The following is a 17,282-nucleotide window of genomic DNA, read 5'->3' as shown; positions in this document are numbered from 1 at the left end:
GTCATTCTCCAATTGATAAATGGCCAAAGGATATGAACAGTTTTTAGATGAAATTAAAGTTATCTTTGATCATAAGAAAAAATGCTCTAAATCACTACTGATTAGGTGTCACCTCACACCTTTCAGATTGGCTAAGAGACATGAAAGATAATGAAAAATGTTGGAGGGGATGTGGGAAAACTGTGACATTGATGCATTGTTGATGGAGTTTGAAATGATCAAACTATTCTCGAGAGTAATTTGGACTTTGCCCAAAGGATTTTTAAATTGTGTATACTCTTTCATCTAGCAGTGCCACTATTGAGTATCCTAAGAAAATCAAAAAGGAGAGAAAAGGACCTGTCAGGGGCCGAGACCTAGTCACTGGGAACCTTACCAGAGACTGCCTCTTCCAGCTTCCCCGAGCTGGACGGGGCTTCGGACGTCTCCGGCCCTCCTCGTGGAGACGGGAGGAGGGAAATACCAGACAGAGGAGCAGAGGTGGATAGACGCAACGATGTTTATTGATGTTACAAGTCAGCGGTGTCTCCCGCAATCCATCCCGAGTCCATTCCTTTTATAGTCCTTTTCTCTCCACCTGTAATTCATCTAGAGGGGCAGGGACTCCTCCCCAATCCCTCCCCGAAGGAGGAGCCCATCCTTTTTGTGCCTCTCCTGCCACGGGTCAGGTTCCACCACTTCAGCGTGGTAATCAAGGAATCCTGGGTTAGGGTGAGTCCTGGCACAAAGGAGTCCTCAACTCACTTCAGGAGGTCCAGGTCCAGGGCCCCCGACAAGGACCGACATGCAAAAGTGTTTGTAGCAGTTCTTTTTGTGGTAGCAAAAAGAACTGGAAAATGAGTAGATGCCCATCAATTGGGGAATGGCGAAACAAGTTCTGGTATAGAAGGTAATGGAATGTTATTGTTCTATAAAAGAGGATGAACAAGCTGATTTTAGAAAGGCCTAGAAAGAGTTACATGAACTGATGCTGAGTAAAACAAGCAGAACCAGGAATACATTGTACACAATAACAGTAAGAAGGTGTGATAATCAGCTATATAAGACTTGGTTCTTCTCAGTGGTTCAGTGATCCAAGGCATTCCCTATAGACTTTGGATACAAAACACCATCTGTATTCAGAAAAAATAATTGTGGAGATTGAATGTAAATTAACACATGCTTTGCTCACTTTTTTTTTCCTCCTCTTGCATGGTTTTCCCCTTTTGTTCTACTATCTTTCTCCCCAAATGATTCATAAAGCAATGTGCATTAAAAATGCAATCATAATTCTTTTCTCAACTGCTTTTTAATTCTTCCATGAAATGGCACTAGTCTTAATCTTTTATCTTATTCCCTAATTTTTAATAAATTTTATTATATTGGGGGCGGCTAGTTGGTGCAGTGGATAGAGCACCAATTCAATTGAATTCAGGAGGACCTTAGCTCAAATCTAGTCTCAGACACTTAATACTTCCTAGCTGTGTGACCCTGGGCAAGTCACTTAACCCCAAATGCCTCACCAAAACCAAAACCAAAACAAATTGTATTATGTTATAAGCTTGAGTTAATCTTAGGCACAATAGCTTTCTTTGTAGTAGAGATCACATTTCCAACTGATATGCCTTCTGGGATATTTTGGCCTCCTCTTTGAGACAATGTTTTGTATTAATTAAACTTATGAGAAATTATATATGTACAGTGTCTAGTAGAGTGCTCAGTAAATAACAGTGCTTATGCCTGTTAACTGGATGATTGAAATGTCCATTTCCCATACAGGCTATAGTTATTATAATCACTTTTTTCATCTTTATCCTTTATTCTCATTTGTATTAATTTTGACCCTTATTCTAGCTAGTAATATGAATGAACATAGATAACTAATTATGTAATTATTCCAACAATGATAACCAGCCATTTCTGAATGTTCAGATTGTGTCAGTTCTATGGCCTTTTTTGGATGATGTCAAACAAGATTTTCCCATGTAAATATTAAAATCATACAAGATTCTGTGACACATGCCATCCAAAGGGATAATTTTGTTCAGTAAGTATCAACATTGTTTAGTAAGTATCAACATTAAACTAGATATAGTGAGACATATGCTCACCTCAGATTGTTTGCCAGTGTTAAGCAGGATGTCCTTCACAGAGTCCAAATAGTATAGAGATTGTACATGGTGACAAAAATTTCCAAATGCTCCTATTTTTCTATGACATTGTGCAAACTACATCAAATCATGGAACATGAAAAAGGCTCCTTGATGAAATCCAAACTTAGTAAAAAGACACTGGTCTAAGAATCCACTCTGAAAAAGTGGATGAAAAATATTTTCTAGATTCCCCATCTGGTTGGTGTATCTATAGCTTTGTAGATGTATTTATATGTATAGACATACACACACACACATACTGTCTTCATAATCACTTAAGAACAATTAAGCACTGGTCTCAAAATTACTGGGAAAAGGAGATCCAACTGGATCTCATTTGAGAAATTACACAGCTCATAAAGTTTCTGATTTTCCCTTGGCAGATAGATTCCTAAATATTTTATACAATCAGTAGTTACTTTAAATGGAATTTCTTTTTGTAACTCTTAACTGTTGGGTTTCTTAGTGATATATAAGGATGCTGATGACTTATGTGGGTTTATTTTATATCCTGCAACTTTGCTGAAGGTGTGAATTGTTTCTAATAACTTTTTGGTAGAATCTCTGGGGTTCTCTAAGTATACCATCATATCATCAGCAAAGAGTGATAATTTGGTTTCCTCATTGCCTATTCTTATTCCTTTAATCTCTTTCTCAACTCTTATTGCCAAAGCTAGTATTTTTAATACAATATTAAATAGTAACGGTGATAATGGGCAACCTTGTTTTACTCCTGATCTTATTGGGAATGGTTGCAGTTTGTCCCCGTTACATATGATGCTTACTGCTGGTTTTAAATAGATGCTACTGATTATTTTAAGGAAAAGTCCATTTATTCCTATACTCTCAAGAGTTTTTAATAGGAATGGATGTTGGACTTATCAAATGCTTTTTCTGCATCTATTGAGATGATCATATGGTTTTTGTTAATTTGATTATTAATATGGCCAATTATATTGATAGATTTCCTAATATTGAACCAGCCCTGCATTCCTGGTATAAATCCTACTTGATCATGATGTATTATCCTGGGAATGATTTTCTGTAATCTTTTTGCTAATATTTTATTTAAGATTTTAGCATCAATATTCATTAGGGAGATTGGTCTATAATTTTCTTTCTCTGTTTTCAACCTACCTGGTTTAGGGATCAGTACCATGTCTGTGTCATAAAAGGAGTTTGGTAGGACTCCTTCATTCCCTATTTTTTCAAATAATTTATAAAGCATTGGGGCTAATTGTTCTTTGAATGTTTGGTAGAATTCACATGTAAATCCATCTGGTCCCGGGGATTTTTTTTTAGGGAGTTGATTAATAGGTTGTTCTATTTCTTTTTCTGAAATGGGACTATTTAAGCAATTTGCTTACTCCTCTGATAATCTGGGAAGTCTATATTTTTGGAGATAGTCATCCATTTCACTTAGGTTATCAAATTTATTGGCATAAAGTTGGGCAAAGTAACCCCTTATTATTTCAATTGCCTCTTCATCAGTGGTAAGTTCTCCTTTTTCATTTTTAAGACTGCCAATTTGATTTCCTGCTCTCCTTTTTCTAATCAGATTTACCAAAGGCTTATCAATTTTATTGGTTTTTTCATAAAACCAACTTTTAGTTTTATTTATTAGTTCAATAGTTTTTTTTTTTTACTTTCTATATTATTAATTTCTCCTTTTAATTTTAGAATTTCAAGTTTAGTAATTGATTAGGGGTTTTTAATTTGGTCTTTTTCTAACTTTTTAAGTTCCAGGCCCAATTCATTGATCTTCTCTTTTTCTATTTTATTCAAGTAAGCCTCTAAGGATTTTACTATTAAGGATATTGCTGCTTTGGCAGTATCCCATAAATTTTGATATGATGTCTCATCATTGTCATTATCTTGAGTGAAATTATTAATTGTGTCTATAATTTGCTGTTTTACCCAATCATTCTTTAAGATGAGATTATTTAATTTCCAATTACTTTTTGGTCTATTTACACCTAACTTTTTGTTGAATGTAGTTTTTATTGCATTGTGATCTGAAAACAAAGCATTTACTATTTCTGCCTTCCTGCATTTAATTTTGAGGTCTTTATGTCCTAATATATGGTCAATTTTTGTGTAGGTTCCATGAACTGCTGAGAAGAAAGTATACTCCTTTCTGTCACCATTCAGTTTTCTCCAGAGATCTAGCATACCTAATATTAGAAAAATATTCTATTTACCTCTTTAATTTCTTTATTTGTTTTGTGATTTTATTTATCTAAATCTGAGAGTGCAAGATTGAGATCTCCCACTATTATAGTTTTGCTCTATTTCTTCTCGCAACTCTCTTAACTTCTCTTTAAGGAAGTTAGATGCTATACCACTTGGTGCATATATGTTTAATACTGATATTGCTTCATTGTCTATAGTACCCTTAAGCAAGATATAGTTTCCTTCCTTATCTCTTTTAATTAGATCAATCTTTGCTTTTGCTTCATCTGAGGTAAGGATGGCTACCCCTGCTTTTTTGACTTCACCTGAAGCATAATAGATTCTGCTCCAGCCTTTTATCTTTACTCTGTATGTATATCCCTGTTTTAAATGTGATTCCTGTAAACAACAGATTGTAGGGTTCTGACTTTTGATCCAGTCTGCTATCCGCCTCCTCTTTATGGGTGACTTCATCCCATTCACATTTGCGGTTAAAATAACCAATTCTGCATTTCCTGCCATCCTAATATCCCCAGATTATACTTTTCTTTTTCTTGCCCTCCTTCCCTTCTTTCCTAGTATTAAACTTATTGTTCCCGCTAACATCGCACAGCTCTCCCTCTTTAGTATCCCTCCCTCTTCTCTTTGAATCCCTTCATCTTTCTTGTACCCTTCCCTTGTTACTCTTTTTCCTTCTCCCTTTTCCTCTCCCACTTTTTAATGAAGTGAGAGAAGAATCTCTGTAAAACAAATATGTCAATTGTTTCTTCTTTGAGCCAATTCTGATGAGAGTAGAATTCACACAATGTTCCTCCCCCTCTCTAAGTTCCCTCATATATGATAGGTTACCTTTGCCTCATTGTCGCATGTAGTTTCCCTCTTTTTATCTCCCTTCTTCCCTTTTTCTGACACTATCCCCTTTCCATTTCTACTTCTCTTTTTTATGTTATATCGGTAAAATCAAATTATACATATGGTTTTTATGTATATTTACAACAGAAATACAGTTCTCAAGAATTCCTTTTACCTTTTTCTACTTGATTCCTGTTGTTGGAGATCAAATTTTTTGTTTAAGTCTGGTTTTTTCCTTAGAAACAGATAGAATTCTTCTATTTCATTAAATGTCCATCTTCTTCTGTGGAAAAAAATACTCAGCTTAGCTGGGTAGTTTATTCTTGGCTGCATTCCAAGTTCTTTTGCCTTTCAGAATATCTGATTCCAGGCCCTTCGATCCTTTAATGTTGAGGCAGCCAGATATTGCGTGACCCTTATTGTGGCATCTCGGTATTTGAACTGTTTTTTCCTGGCTGCTTTAATTTTTTTCTTTAGTCTGGAAATTCTGAAGTTTGGCCACAATATTCCTTGGAGTCTTTATTTTAGGATCTTTTTCAGAAGGTGTTCTATGAATTCTTTCAACGCCTATTTTCTCTTCCGGTTCTATTACTTCTGGGCAGTTCTCTTTGATGATTTCCTGTAAAATAGTTATCTAGGCTCTTTTTTTCATCATAATTTTCTGGTAGTCCGATGATCCTCAGGTTATCTCTCCTGGATCTATTTTCCAGGTCTGTTGTTTTTCCAAGTAAATATTTGACATTTTTTTCCAATCTTTCATTTTTTTTTTTGTTTTGTTTTGCTTGATTGATTCTTGATGTCTCAATGAATCAGTCATATCTATTTGTTTAGTTCTAATTTTTAGTGAGTTATTTTCTTCGTTAGCTTTTTTTTTTTACTTCTTTTTGTATATATCCAATTGAGTTATTTGCTCTATGGAATTTTTTTCCATTTCACTAATTTTTTTTTTTTTTTTTTTTTTTTTTAGTGAGTCATTTTCTTTTTCCAATTTGCAAACTCTGTTTCCTGGCACTTCTTGGGAGTTTTTTACCTTTTCCAATTCACATTTCAGGAAGTTGTTTTCTTTTTCCACTTTATCAAATTTTTCTTTTAGTGAGTTATGTGCCTTTCCCCATTTCTCTTCTAGCTCTCTTTTGAGGTTTTTAATAGTCTCTTCTAGGAGAGTCTTTTGTATTGGAGACCGACAATCGTCTGGAGACTGTCTGCTATTAGTCTCTTCAGGTTGAAAAGCTGTTCTCTTTCTGTGTAGAAACTATCAATCGTTCTTTTGATTTTTTTACTCATTTTGTTAAAGCCTGTAAGGTCTGCCTTCAGAGCCAGGAGGTTACCAGCTTCCTCTGCAGAGCAGTGAAAGGTATATGGACGTGTAGCTGTCCTGCCAGCCAGCTACAAAAAGCAGCGAGGTACTGGAGTGCTCTGGGAAAGAGTTCCCCACCCGAAAGTAACTCAGGCCTGCAGGGCCCAACTAGGAATGTGCCTTTCAAAGAACCCAGGCTGTGTGAGGTAACAACTGCCCTGGGGCTAGACACTTAGCAGTGAGAGTTTCACTGCCCCAAGCCAAAGCCTGCCCTGGGGCTATGGGTATTAGCAGCTGAGCAGTGAATGGATTTGCTGGGACTGGAAGTTATCTGCCCGGGAAGGGCAGTCAGCTGGGGGGGTTCTATTGCCCCAGGCTGAGCCCCCCACTCTGCAGATCAGAGGCTGTCCAGGGCGAGCCCCCCACTCTGCCGATTAGAGGCTGTCCAGGCTGTGCCCCACTGCCATGCAGATTTGTAACTGTCCCCGGAAAAGCCCCGAACTGCAGGACCTGGCTGCAGGGCTGCCTTACAGTCTGCCTGAGTCACTTCCAGATTTGAGGGGTTACAGCCAGATCTCGTTAGGTTCTGGTGTTTTTTAGAGTTCCCTCTGTTTTAGGCTTTAATTTCTCTGCCAGTTTACTGCTTTGTAATCAAGGCAGAGCAGTTAGCCTATAGCAGAGTCGTCTTTATATCTTCTCTAGCCACAGAGATCACCCCACCCTGCTCAGGACGCCAGCCTCTCGCTGCCTGTGCTAGTCTGTTCCTGTCCCCTCAGGACAAACCTTTCCTGGCGATCTTCCAAATTAATTTTGGCTGGTAAGATGCAGTGCTTCTAATCTTCATGAATTTAAGCAGTGAAGAGTTATTTTTGAGGCTGGATTAAATAGTTGGTTATGAGAGTAATGAGAGGAGCTTAGAGAGTCGTTTGTGCCTGCTCCGCCATCTTGGCTCCGCCCCCTCATTTTTTTCTTTTCACAATTGATATTTGAAGATATTTTTCATCTTTTTTGCAATGATCAATTTTAATTGTTGTTCCCACTCAGTAGCCAATGATTTAAGTTGTTCTTATTCTCTAGAAACTTTTTTTAATTTTTAACTTTAATTACTATACCTTTTAGCTGTATCCGAGGTATTCACACTTGCTCCATTCTTTAAGAAAAAATCTACCATATCATGATTATCTTCTGTAATTGCAAGCAAAAGCGGTGTATAACCATTCTGCAAAATCATCATAAAGATATTTTTACAGTATGCAAGAATTGTATACATACTTAATTTAACTTAAGACATTTTGTGAATATCTTGTGAATTTGCTAATGACAAATTAAGAAAGCATGGTACAATGGAACTTTAAGAGAAGCCTAGCGCATAAATCTTGCTTCTCTTTGTTAGTTAATCCCTAGGTGATCATAAAGCAAATTATATCACCTCTTTGAGCCTTAGTTTTCATATATATAAAATGATAGAATGAAACCAGGTATCTCAAATTCCTTCTGGCTATTAATCTGTAATCAGAAGATAGAAATCCCTGATTTATAGGAGACTGTTTCATATTATGTCCTTATTATTAGGGTATCTCCTTTCTTGTCATCTCTGTTTCATGATCAATTATTGTCTACATGTAGCCAACCTTATTTCCTCAGAACTCTGTTAAGCAAAAGCTATACCCTTGTCGGTTTTAAAGATGACCAGTTCTCTTTACCTACTCCCCTTTACTGAATCTCCAAAACTAAAGAAAGTCTTGCCTTGAGGAGATTAAACCTAAAAGAGAGTAATTTACCTGACATTTTCCCTCTCTTCCCAATTATCCTAATAAGAAATATGTTTTCCCCTCACTCTCAAGTGGCAGTGATCAAGAATTAAGTACTTCTAGAAAGACAATGATGGGTAATCATTAGGACTAAGAAAAAACTTCAACCCATATAAACTTAAGACTTTATTCTTATGAAAATCTGTGTGTAATTATACTTAGGATACATTTTTTTAAAAAAGATTTTTTAAAAATTATGGCATTTTTTTCAGGACAAGTTAACATTGTATTATCATAAGTAAAGGTCTATATGTAGAAAAGCATTGAAGGCAATATCTGGCAGAACTATTGCATTCTGGGGAGCAGACCTACTATATATTATGCAAAGAAGAGTCTAGCGAGATAGATGTGATAGAATAGATAGAAAGGTAGCTTCAAAGTTAATAAGACCTAGATTGAAGGCCCACTGCTGCCACATATACTGGCTGAGTGACCCAGGGATGTATTCCAAGACACTCCCTAAAACAAGGTTTTTTTTTGTGTCATGGACCATTTTCCAGAATGTTTTTAAATGCCTAAAATATATAGAATACAAACAAAGCCAATTATGTTGAAATAACTATAAAGTTACTATTCTCTTTTAACTAACATATGAACTCCAGGTTAAGAATGCCTACTCTTAAGATTAAATTATATAACAACAGACACTGGTTTAAATCAGTAAAGTGATTTTCCTCATTAGGAGTTCCAATGTGAATCAAATCTCTTCTTGAGTTTTGCCCCCCTTTCCCTTTCTTTATCCCTCCAAGTTGCATTAGAAAATTCCAAAGATAAATTTTGATTACAGAATCATTTTAAGTTATTTTCATTAAAAAAAGTCTATGAATAAATGAATAATATATGAATTGGACACTATCTGATTATATATTTTAGCTCATAAATTATTATACAAGAGGTGGGCTTCTACCTTGTTTTTTGCTTCAATATCACCTTTATGTTTAAGCAGCTGTGCTGCTATGGCTTTGTTCTGACCAGAAGCAGCATAGTGAAGTGCAGTGTTGTTGTTTAACTCCCCACGATTAACATCCGCACCATGTTCAAGCAGGATTGTTGTACACTCCTCTTGCTGACACTGTACTGCCTGTCAGGATAATATAGACAAAGAGATAATTCTTTAATATAAAATTTAGTATATTAAAATACCATTAGTAATATTTAAATAAGTTAGTAAAGCATATTTTCTTTTCTTTTCTTTTTATTTATATTTTTTATTTTGAAAAAAAATTTCTTTACAATATTATCCCTTGCACTCACTTCTGTTCCGACTTTTTCCCTCCCTCCCTCCACCCCCTCCCCTAGATGGCAAGCAGTCTTATACATGTTAAATATGTCGCAGTATATCTTAGATACAATATATGTGTGCAGTACCGAACAGTTCTCTTGTTGCACAGGAAGAATTGGATTCAGAAGGTAAAAATAACCTGGGAAGAAAAACAAAAATGCAAGCAGTTTACATTCATTTCCCAGTGTTCTTTCTTTGGGTGTAGCTGCTTCTGTTCATCCTTGATCAACTGAAACTGAGCTAGATATCTTTGTTGAAGAAAACCATTTCCAACAGAATACATCCTCATACAGTATCATTGTTGAGGTATATAATGATCTCCTGGTTCTGCTCATTTCACTCAGCATCAGTTCCTGTAAGTCTCGCCAGTCCTCTCTGTATTCATCCTGCTGGTCATTTCTTACAGAACAATAATATTCCATAACATTCATATGCCACAATTTACCCAGCCATTCTCCAATTGATGGGCATCCAGTTTCTAGCCACTACGAACAGGGCTGCCACAAATATATTGGCACATACAGGTCCCTTTCCCTTCTTTAGTATCTCTTTGGAGTATAAGCCCAGTAGAAACACTGCTGGATCAAAGGGTATGCACAGTTTGATAACTTTTTGGGCATAATTCCAGATAAAGCATATTTTCTTAGTCAAAGAGAGAAATCAAAATACATTTCATTGACCAGCATGGTTCACTAATGCATACCTTAATTAAAGGTGTTCGATTTTCATTGTCATACAAGTCTAGTTTGCAGTTTCCCTCTAACAAGGCAGACACAACATCTGGATATCCTTTAGCACAGGCCAGGTGGAGAGGGGTCCTATGGAAATGAGAGCAATGTGATTGTTCAATCTGTACTACAACAATCAAATATGTGTCAATGTTAGTTTAATTTTTAACATTATATGCATTATTATTATTCCCAAACTGTAATTCATTGTCAAACTAAGTAAAACTGGCCTCTCTCATCAACCTAAAGAAATACAAAATGTGCATTCACTCTCGTTGCTGGATATGATTTTGTCAGAGAGAGAAAAAAAATCCACCAGATAGATTAAGTTTCACTACAGCTTGGCAATGAGAACTTTGCTCAGGTTCTTATCTCAGCTTATTCACCTCTCCTTACGCAACTTGCTGGCCTCTTATACCTTGGAACTTACCATATTGATATCTGACTTAGTGTAGACATCCTACTGGCACAGCCCACTGCAACTCAGAACCCATGAGTTCAAGTGGTCTGCCAGCCTCACTGGTAACTCGGATTATGGGTGTGCATTACCAGACCTACCTGTTAAGTCTAATCACTTTTTCCCACTAAGAGCATTCACAATTATGAAACAATTTAGTAAAGCAGCTAGCTCTCATTTACATATTCCATATTTATACAAGTGCATGTATATATATATATGTGTGCATTCTCCATTGAAGCCTTACTGCAATGCTGCATTGTACAGTGGAAGTGGCTCTCTCTTGCTAAAGGTTATTCCAGCAAGGTGTATATATTGGTAGTTCTACCATGCTGGAAAGGTTTGCAGTAAAAGCCTGGTCTGTCTGCTTTCCACAAACCAATCTAATTAAGATAATAAAGGAAGATGAATTTTTTATTGATGGATAAATCTCAAAGATCATCTTTGTTGTTCAGTCCTATTTGATTCTTTCTGGGAGAGATGAAATGAAGCCTTTTATTATGGAGATTATGGAGAGAACTTTAAAAAAATTCAGTTCAATTTATATTTTCTCTTTCTCAATCCAGTGTACTTTATTCTTATCAGTTATGATTAAGGTAGATTTTTTTACTCAATAAATGGATAAGAAAAATAGAGAGGGTGAAAGAGCAATATTCCTTGGAAGGAGTTGGTAGAAAGAGGGAAAGGAATTTTTAAAATGGGTTTATGTACATGTGTGAAATTGCTTAAGCAGGAGACTAAGTTATGAATAGTGAAAGAAATCAGAAAGGAAACAAAGCATCAGAAAATGTTCATATTAGAGGAAAAGAGAAAAATATTGGGTTAGCTATCTTGCTTGTTGAGTTACACCATGGTGGAAGGGCAACTTAGTTGCTGTGCATTTTCAGGGAGAACAACCATAAAGGTAGAGAAGAGAAAAGTCTTAAAGACAGTTTTCACTGAATTTACATGTAGTTGATGCTTACAAATTCAATGTTCTTTTCAATGTTTCAATCATTTTTGAGTGTGTCTATATAATAAGTACAATTAATCTTAAAATTAGAGGATAATTAAATACTTGACATACTAGTAGGCTCAACTGGTGAGGGTTTTCTGATTTCTGATTGAACACATTTAAAAGCATGTAAACCTCATTTTTTTTTTTTAATTGTCATACTGATTGGCGGTAGAATTTAGTTTTAGTAAACAGTTGGATTTTAAGCCAAGGGTTACCTACACTCATTTTCATTATCATTACTATATTTAAATGATTTTGAATAATCATATAAAAAAACATTATATGACTATATGTCCTGAACCTAATTAATCTGCAAATCACAGCATATGCTTTAGAAGGTGGTCAGTAAGGTCAATCATTCATGAAGGCCTTTGTTTTCAAACATTTCAGTGAGCCAGTACCTTAGCTACTTTAACCTATAAGCCTGTTCTCACTATCCACTCCTACTATGAGTTTACTGATACATGGACATATGTGTACAAGTAACATGCCTATGCCTTTTTTTTTTTTTTTGATTTTGGATAAGTAAAAATATTAAGCAACATTCAAAATATAGCCTGCCACTTTTAATTTCCCAAACTAATGACAGATATTAGAAATGACATGAAAATAAATATACATCAAGACAGGGTTCCATTGCTTCTAAAAACATACATAATTACTTGTATAATTTCACAAATTAAGAAATGATATAAAATTCAGTTTGGACAAGTGGAGAATAATGTACGTCAAACCATCAAATTTCCAGCCAGGATTTCACAGATTTTCAGTATTTAACAAAATAAAACATACATGTCCTTAAAAAAATTTGGAATTCCCTATGTACAATTTCTATGACTAATATTTAAAAGTCCTATTGTATATTATTTAATAAACTCAAGAGAGACAGCACAACATGGTGGATAGACAGCTGTCCTGGCAGTTTGAAGACTACTTGGTTCAAGTGCTAGTTCTGACACATTCTGACTGTTTATGACACTGGGCAAGTCATTTGACTTCTCACTGATCTAAACAATTTTCTAAGATTCTAAATTGTGGAGAAGATTCTGACCTGGAGTGGTAAAAGGAATTCCTTATTATCAATGAAAACACACATCCAGTCTATATTCCATGAAAAATTATCATATAAATTTAACTGGACACCTAAATTAGTATGCTGAGAGAGTAATGAAGCTAATTCTATAAATCAGTCTCCTTACATTATAGTGATTACTTCTATCTGTTTTTTTACTTGTCTTTATATGGAAATCATCTTCTAAATTTTTATTTTAAATTGAAAATAAAGATAAATAATTTCTTTTCAAGAATTTAGGATTAATATGGGGGATGGGAGTTCTTATTAGATTTAAAAGAAAAAAATAAGTTGAAGAGATGATACTCCTTTTAATATATGTCATTTGGTAGTGCTGTAGATATAAAAGAGTTTGAGAAAATTGTAGAATGAATTGCATTTTCTATGAGTATTAGAATCTCCTACTTTATATTGGACACAAGAGATTGGCCTATTATTTTCAGTAGTTTGGTTTGAGAGAATAAGCAGGAAGAAGACAATGACTGTTTGCTCATATTAGCATGCCATTCCTTCTCCTTGGAAATTTCTCCTTTCTCCTCTCCATCTCTTGTCCTATTTGGCTTATTGAAATCTCAGCTAAAATCCTACTTTCTACAAGATTTCTCCGATCTCCCTTAATGCTGATGTCTTCCTTTGTTGATTATTTTTTAGTTTATCCTGTTTGTAGTATCATGTTTGTATTAAACCGTTTTCATGTTGCCTTCCCCATTGGAATGTGAGTGTGTTCACAGCAGGGACCTCTCTGATCATTCTTTGTATACCCAGCTCTTAGCACAGTGTCAGTTATATAATAGACAATAAATATTTGTTGACTAAGAGCTCTTTATACATAGTACTTCATCTCCTGACACTAAGTGTCTTCACTGACTATCTCCATGCCTGGAATGCTCTTCACTTCCATCTGGCTTCCTTCAAGGCTCAGCTAAAGTCTTGTCTTTTATAAAAAGCCTTTCTCCATCTTCCTTAAAACTAGTGCCTTCCCTCTGAGCTTATATGTATATTATTTATACATAGTTGTTTTCACCCACATTATTTTACATTTTCACTGTCCTTTCCAAAGCATACTTCTTCAACATATATATCAATACTCCCTTAACCATCCTTGCTTCACAATTAACTTTAACTTTGTCATTTCATATGATCTAATTCTTCATCCCATCCAGCCTGATACAAAAATAGCTATACCTTTGATTGCTCAGAAATGCAGTACTACCATACTTTCAAATTCTAAATTTCTCTTATCCTATTCACAATCTGTTATCATTCCACCTCTTCCTTTGCCTTGCAAACTGAAATTCTTTTTCATCTGGACTATGGCCTTTAAATAAAGGCCATCATTTCTGCACAAGATACACTTCTCTCCTTTCCCCATCTTGACTCATTGGTGAATCATTCAATATGTTTGTTAAACACTAGTTCAGTCATCCCTTATTATATTGCCAATTGTGTACTCAGCATTGACTCACTCTTGCATCTGCTGCCTATGCTATTATACACATGCTGCTAAATAAAAGTAGAAAAAATCATGTAACTGTTTACTAGGTGAACTACAGATTTATGTTACATAATCTCATTTGGGCTCTCACTGAAGCAAGGCAATCCTTTCGTTTTACATCTCCCTAAACAATTCACTACCCCACTTATCCTAGCAGTTCTTCCAAACTTTTGCTTCCCTTCCATAGTTTACTCTGCACCTTCTCAGCTAAAAAATCTTGCCTCATATTTTATAGAAAAAACTGAGGCCATTACCTAAGGTTTCCCTTTCTCCTCTCACCTCATATCATCTAAATGCCTTCTGCCATTATCTTTTTCTTCATCTATCCTAACATAAAGAGGTAGCCCTTCCCTTTGCCAATGATGCCTTTACATTTATAAGTGATAGCATCCTATCTTATCTCCTCCAACAAATTGTCCCCATTCTCATTCCTATTCTCATTTAATTTCACTCTTTATCTGTATCCTAGCTATTTCCCTGCTTGCTTACAAACATGTCCATGTCTTCTCCACCATTCTCCAAAGAATCTTTACCTGATCAATCCATCCCCACTATCACCCCACATCTCTTCTGTCTTTTTTTCTCCCTGAGGTAATTGGGGTAAAGTGATTTACCCAGGGTTACACAGCTAGGAAATGCTAAGTATCTGAGTTCTGATTTTCTCCTGTCTTTTGTAGATAAATGCCAGGACAAAAAGTGTCTCCACTTTCTCTCTTGTCATTTTCTTTTAACACTTTACAGTCTGGCTTCCAAATTTTTTAAAGATACTAATGGTCTCTTAATTACCAAATCTAATGGTCTTTTCTTAATTTTCAACCTTTGAAACTGTCACCTTTTTCTCCTTAAGATATTGCCTGCTCTTCAGGTTTTGTAACACTGCTCTCTCCTGGTTCTCCTCCTAAGCATCAGTTCCTCTCCTTTTCAGTCTCCTTTGCTGATTAAGTCCCCTGTCTGACTGAACACCGAGAATTCAGGGACAATACCTGCTCCCACATCTTCCTGAATTCAAATTTGACCTCAGATACTTAAAAGTTATGTGACCATGGGCACATAACTTATGTTTGCCTCAATTTCCTTATCTATAAAAATCAGCTAGAGAAGGAAATGGCAAACCATTCCATTAATTTTGCCAAGAAAACACCTCAACTACCGTTAAGGTTAGTCCCACATTTCAACAGAATGGTATTTGCTCCCATGTCTCTACGGATTAAAAATAAATTGGTTGGACTTGGGCTAAAATTAAGGTGAAGGAGCTCCCCATTCATTAAAAATGGACAGGCAGGAATTGGGAAGTGATCCAAGTTTCAGGACTTGCTATCCCGATCTCCAGGGTGCAAAACCTGACTGATCCTGTCCCAGGTGCTGAGGAAGATTGGTTTTCCAAAGGTTAGCTCGATGAACAGAGGGCAAAGGGAGAGAGGACCCACATAACCACTCACGCAGGGATTGTGGGGGGGGGCGGTGTCTTGGCTCCTCTCTGTGGGGGTTAGGGGCTTCTCTTCTCTCCCCCATCCCCCAACTCCTGTTCTTACCGCTTCATTTTATCCAAACCGTTCACATCGTGCTTCCCAACCAGTAGCAACTGCTGGACCTTTGCCACATCGCCGACCGAGGCAGCTTTGTGGAGCTTTCTGAGATCCTTGTCCCGGATAAGGTATCCTGCGTTGGTGTCGGACTCTGAGACCCCGCAGTCTCTCCGCGGGATGGCGGAGGTGCGAGAGTATCCTTTCCTGCTGCGGAAGCTGAAAAATTTCCTCATCGTAGGGACAGACTTGGGGACCGTCAGAAGAACTCGCGGGGGAGTCCTCTCTTAGTCCCCTTAACCTTCTCCGAGGTCTAGGCTCCGCTCCAGATTTAAAGGGGGAAATTTCTATAACTGGCTGCTGGAGGTTCAGGGACCTGCGAGAGAGCCATAGTTATAACCTATTGAAACTTAGAGCGGGCTGCATCCCTGGTACCTCCGAGAGGCGGAGCTGAACTCTGCCTGCGTTTGTCCGATTGGGGCCACGAGAGTGGACCCAACTGTAAAGTCACGAACGGGTGAGTGCACATATACCTGGTCCGTTAGCTCTCAGCACCAGGAGTCCACAGCTCCAAGTCGCGAGAGTAGGTGAAGTCCAGGGCCGGGATTCAAATATTGCAACCGGCTCTGTTGCTAACTTTTCTGATTAAGGACAAAGTATTTCCTCTCTGAGTCTCGGTTTTTTCTGTAAATGAAGACTTTTTACTAGCTTAAACCCCAAGTCTCTTGCAACTCTTAATAATTTCTTGAAGTCTATATTTAACCAATATCAGGTTGCTTGCAGTCCTGGGAAGGGGAGAGGAAAAGGAGGGAAGAAAATTCGGAACACAAAATGTGGAACACAACAATGAATGGTGAAACTGTCTTTATAAGTATTTGGAAAAACAAAATATTATTGAAAAATTTAAAAATGATTCTATGAAACCAAAGACATCCAAATTGAAAAGGGAGGGGGCTGATGGACCCCCTGGGGCAAATCCACTCTAGGTTCCTCTTCCGATTCTCCCTTCCTTTTTACTACCTTCAGAAGAGGAATTGTACAGACAGACATCGTGGCACTGGAAAGGGAGAACTGACTTTGGCTATAAAGACCTGGTTTATACCCAGCTTCTGCAGAATTTTAAATAGCCACATTGACGCTGTCATTAAGGGGGAGGGAGGGGATTCCAGCAATTGATTGGAGAAAGATATATCAGCTTTAGTTAAAAGATTTAAACATATCTTAAGCCTATAGAAATAGAATAATAGTGTTTAAATCATAGAGTATAATAGTTCCATTCAACTCTAGCCTAATGGAACCCTGTCCAGAGTATTGTATTTATTTTTGGATGCCACATTTTAGGAGGGATATTGAAGAATTCAGAGACAAGAGATATGGACAAAATAAGAATGAGTTAGATAGAGAAGACTAAGGAAAAATGTCTATTTTCAATATCCACCAGGGACATTTATTTTCAATATTAGT

At 36.6% G+C, this 17,282-nt stretch overlaps 1 protein-coding gene across 1 annotated transcript in view; it reads right to left on the bottom strand.

Moving 5' to 3' along the window:
• The window catches only part of LOC127537992 (ankyrin repeat domain-containing protein 26-like), a 92,581-nt gene extending 76,349 nt beyond the window's left edge, over window positions 1-16,232 (bottom strand). Inside the window, exons 1-4 of the mRNA XM_051961439.1 lie at window positions 15,828-16,232; window positions 10,250-10,364; window positions 9,172-9,345; window positions 7,566-7,672 (exon numbers count right to left, since the gene is read on the bottom strand). Of these exons, the coding sequence (XP_051817399.1) occupies window positions 7,566-7,672; window positions 9,172-9,345; window positions 10,250-10,364; window positions 15,828-16,054 (623 nt within the window). The 5' untranslated portion in view covers window positions 16,055-16,232. The remainder of the gene's footprint in view (window positions 1-7,565; window positions 7,673-9,171; window positions 9,346-10,249; window positions 10,365-15,827) is intronic.
• Window positions 16,233-17,282: the final 1,050 nt, after the last annotated feature.

The sequence above is a fragment of the Antechinus flavipes genome, chromosome 5, assembly GCF_016432865.1.
Source record: "Antechinus flavipes isolate AdamAnt ecotype Samford, QLD, Australia chromosome 5, AdamAnt_v2, whole genome shotgun sequence".
NCBI lineage: Eukaryota > Metazoa > Chordata > Mammalia > Dasyuromorphia > Dasyuridae > Antechinus > Antechinus flavipes.
The sequence above is the reverse complement of the archived record's forward strand: the minus strand, read 5'-3'. Positions and strand labels throughout refer to the sequence as shown.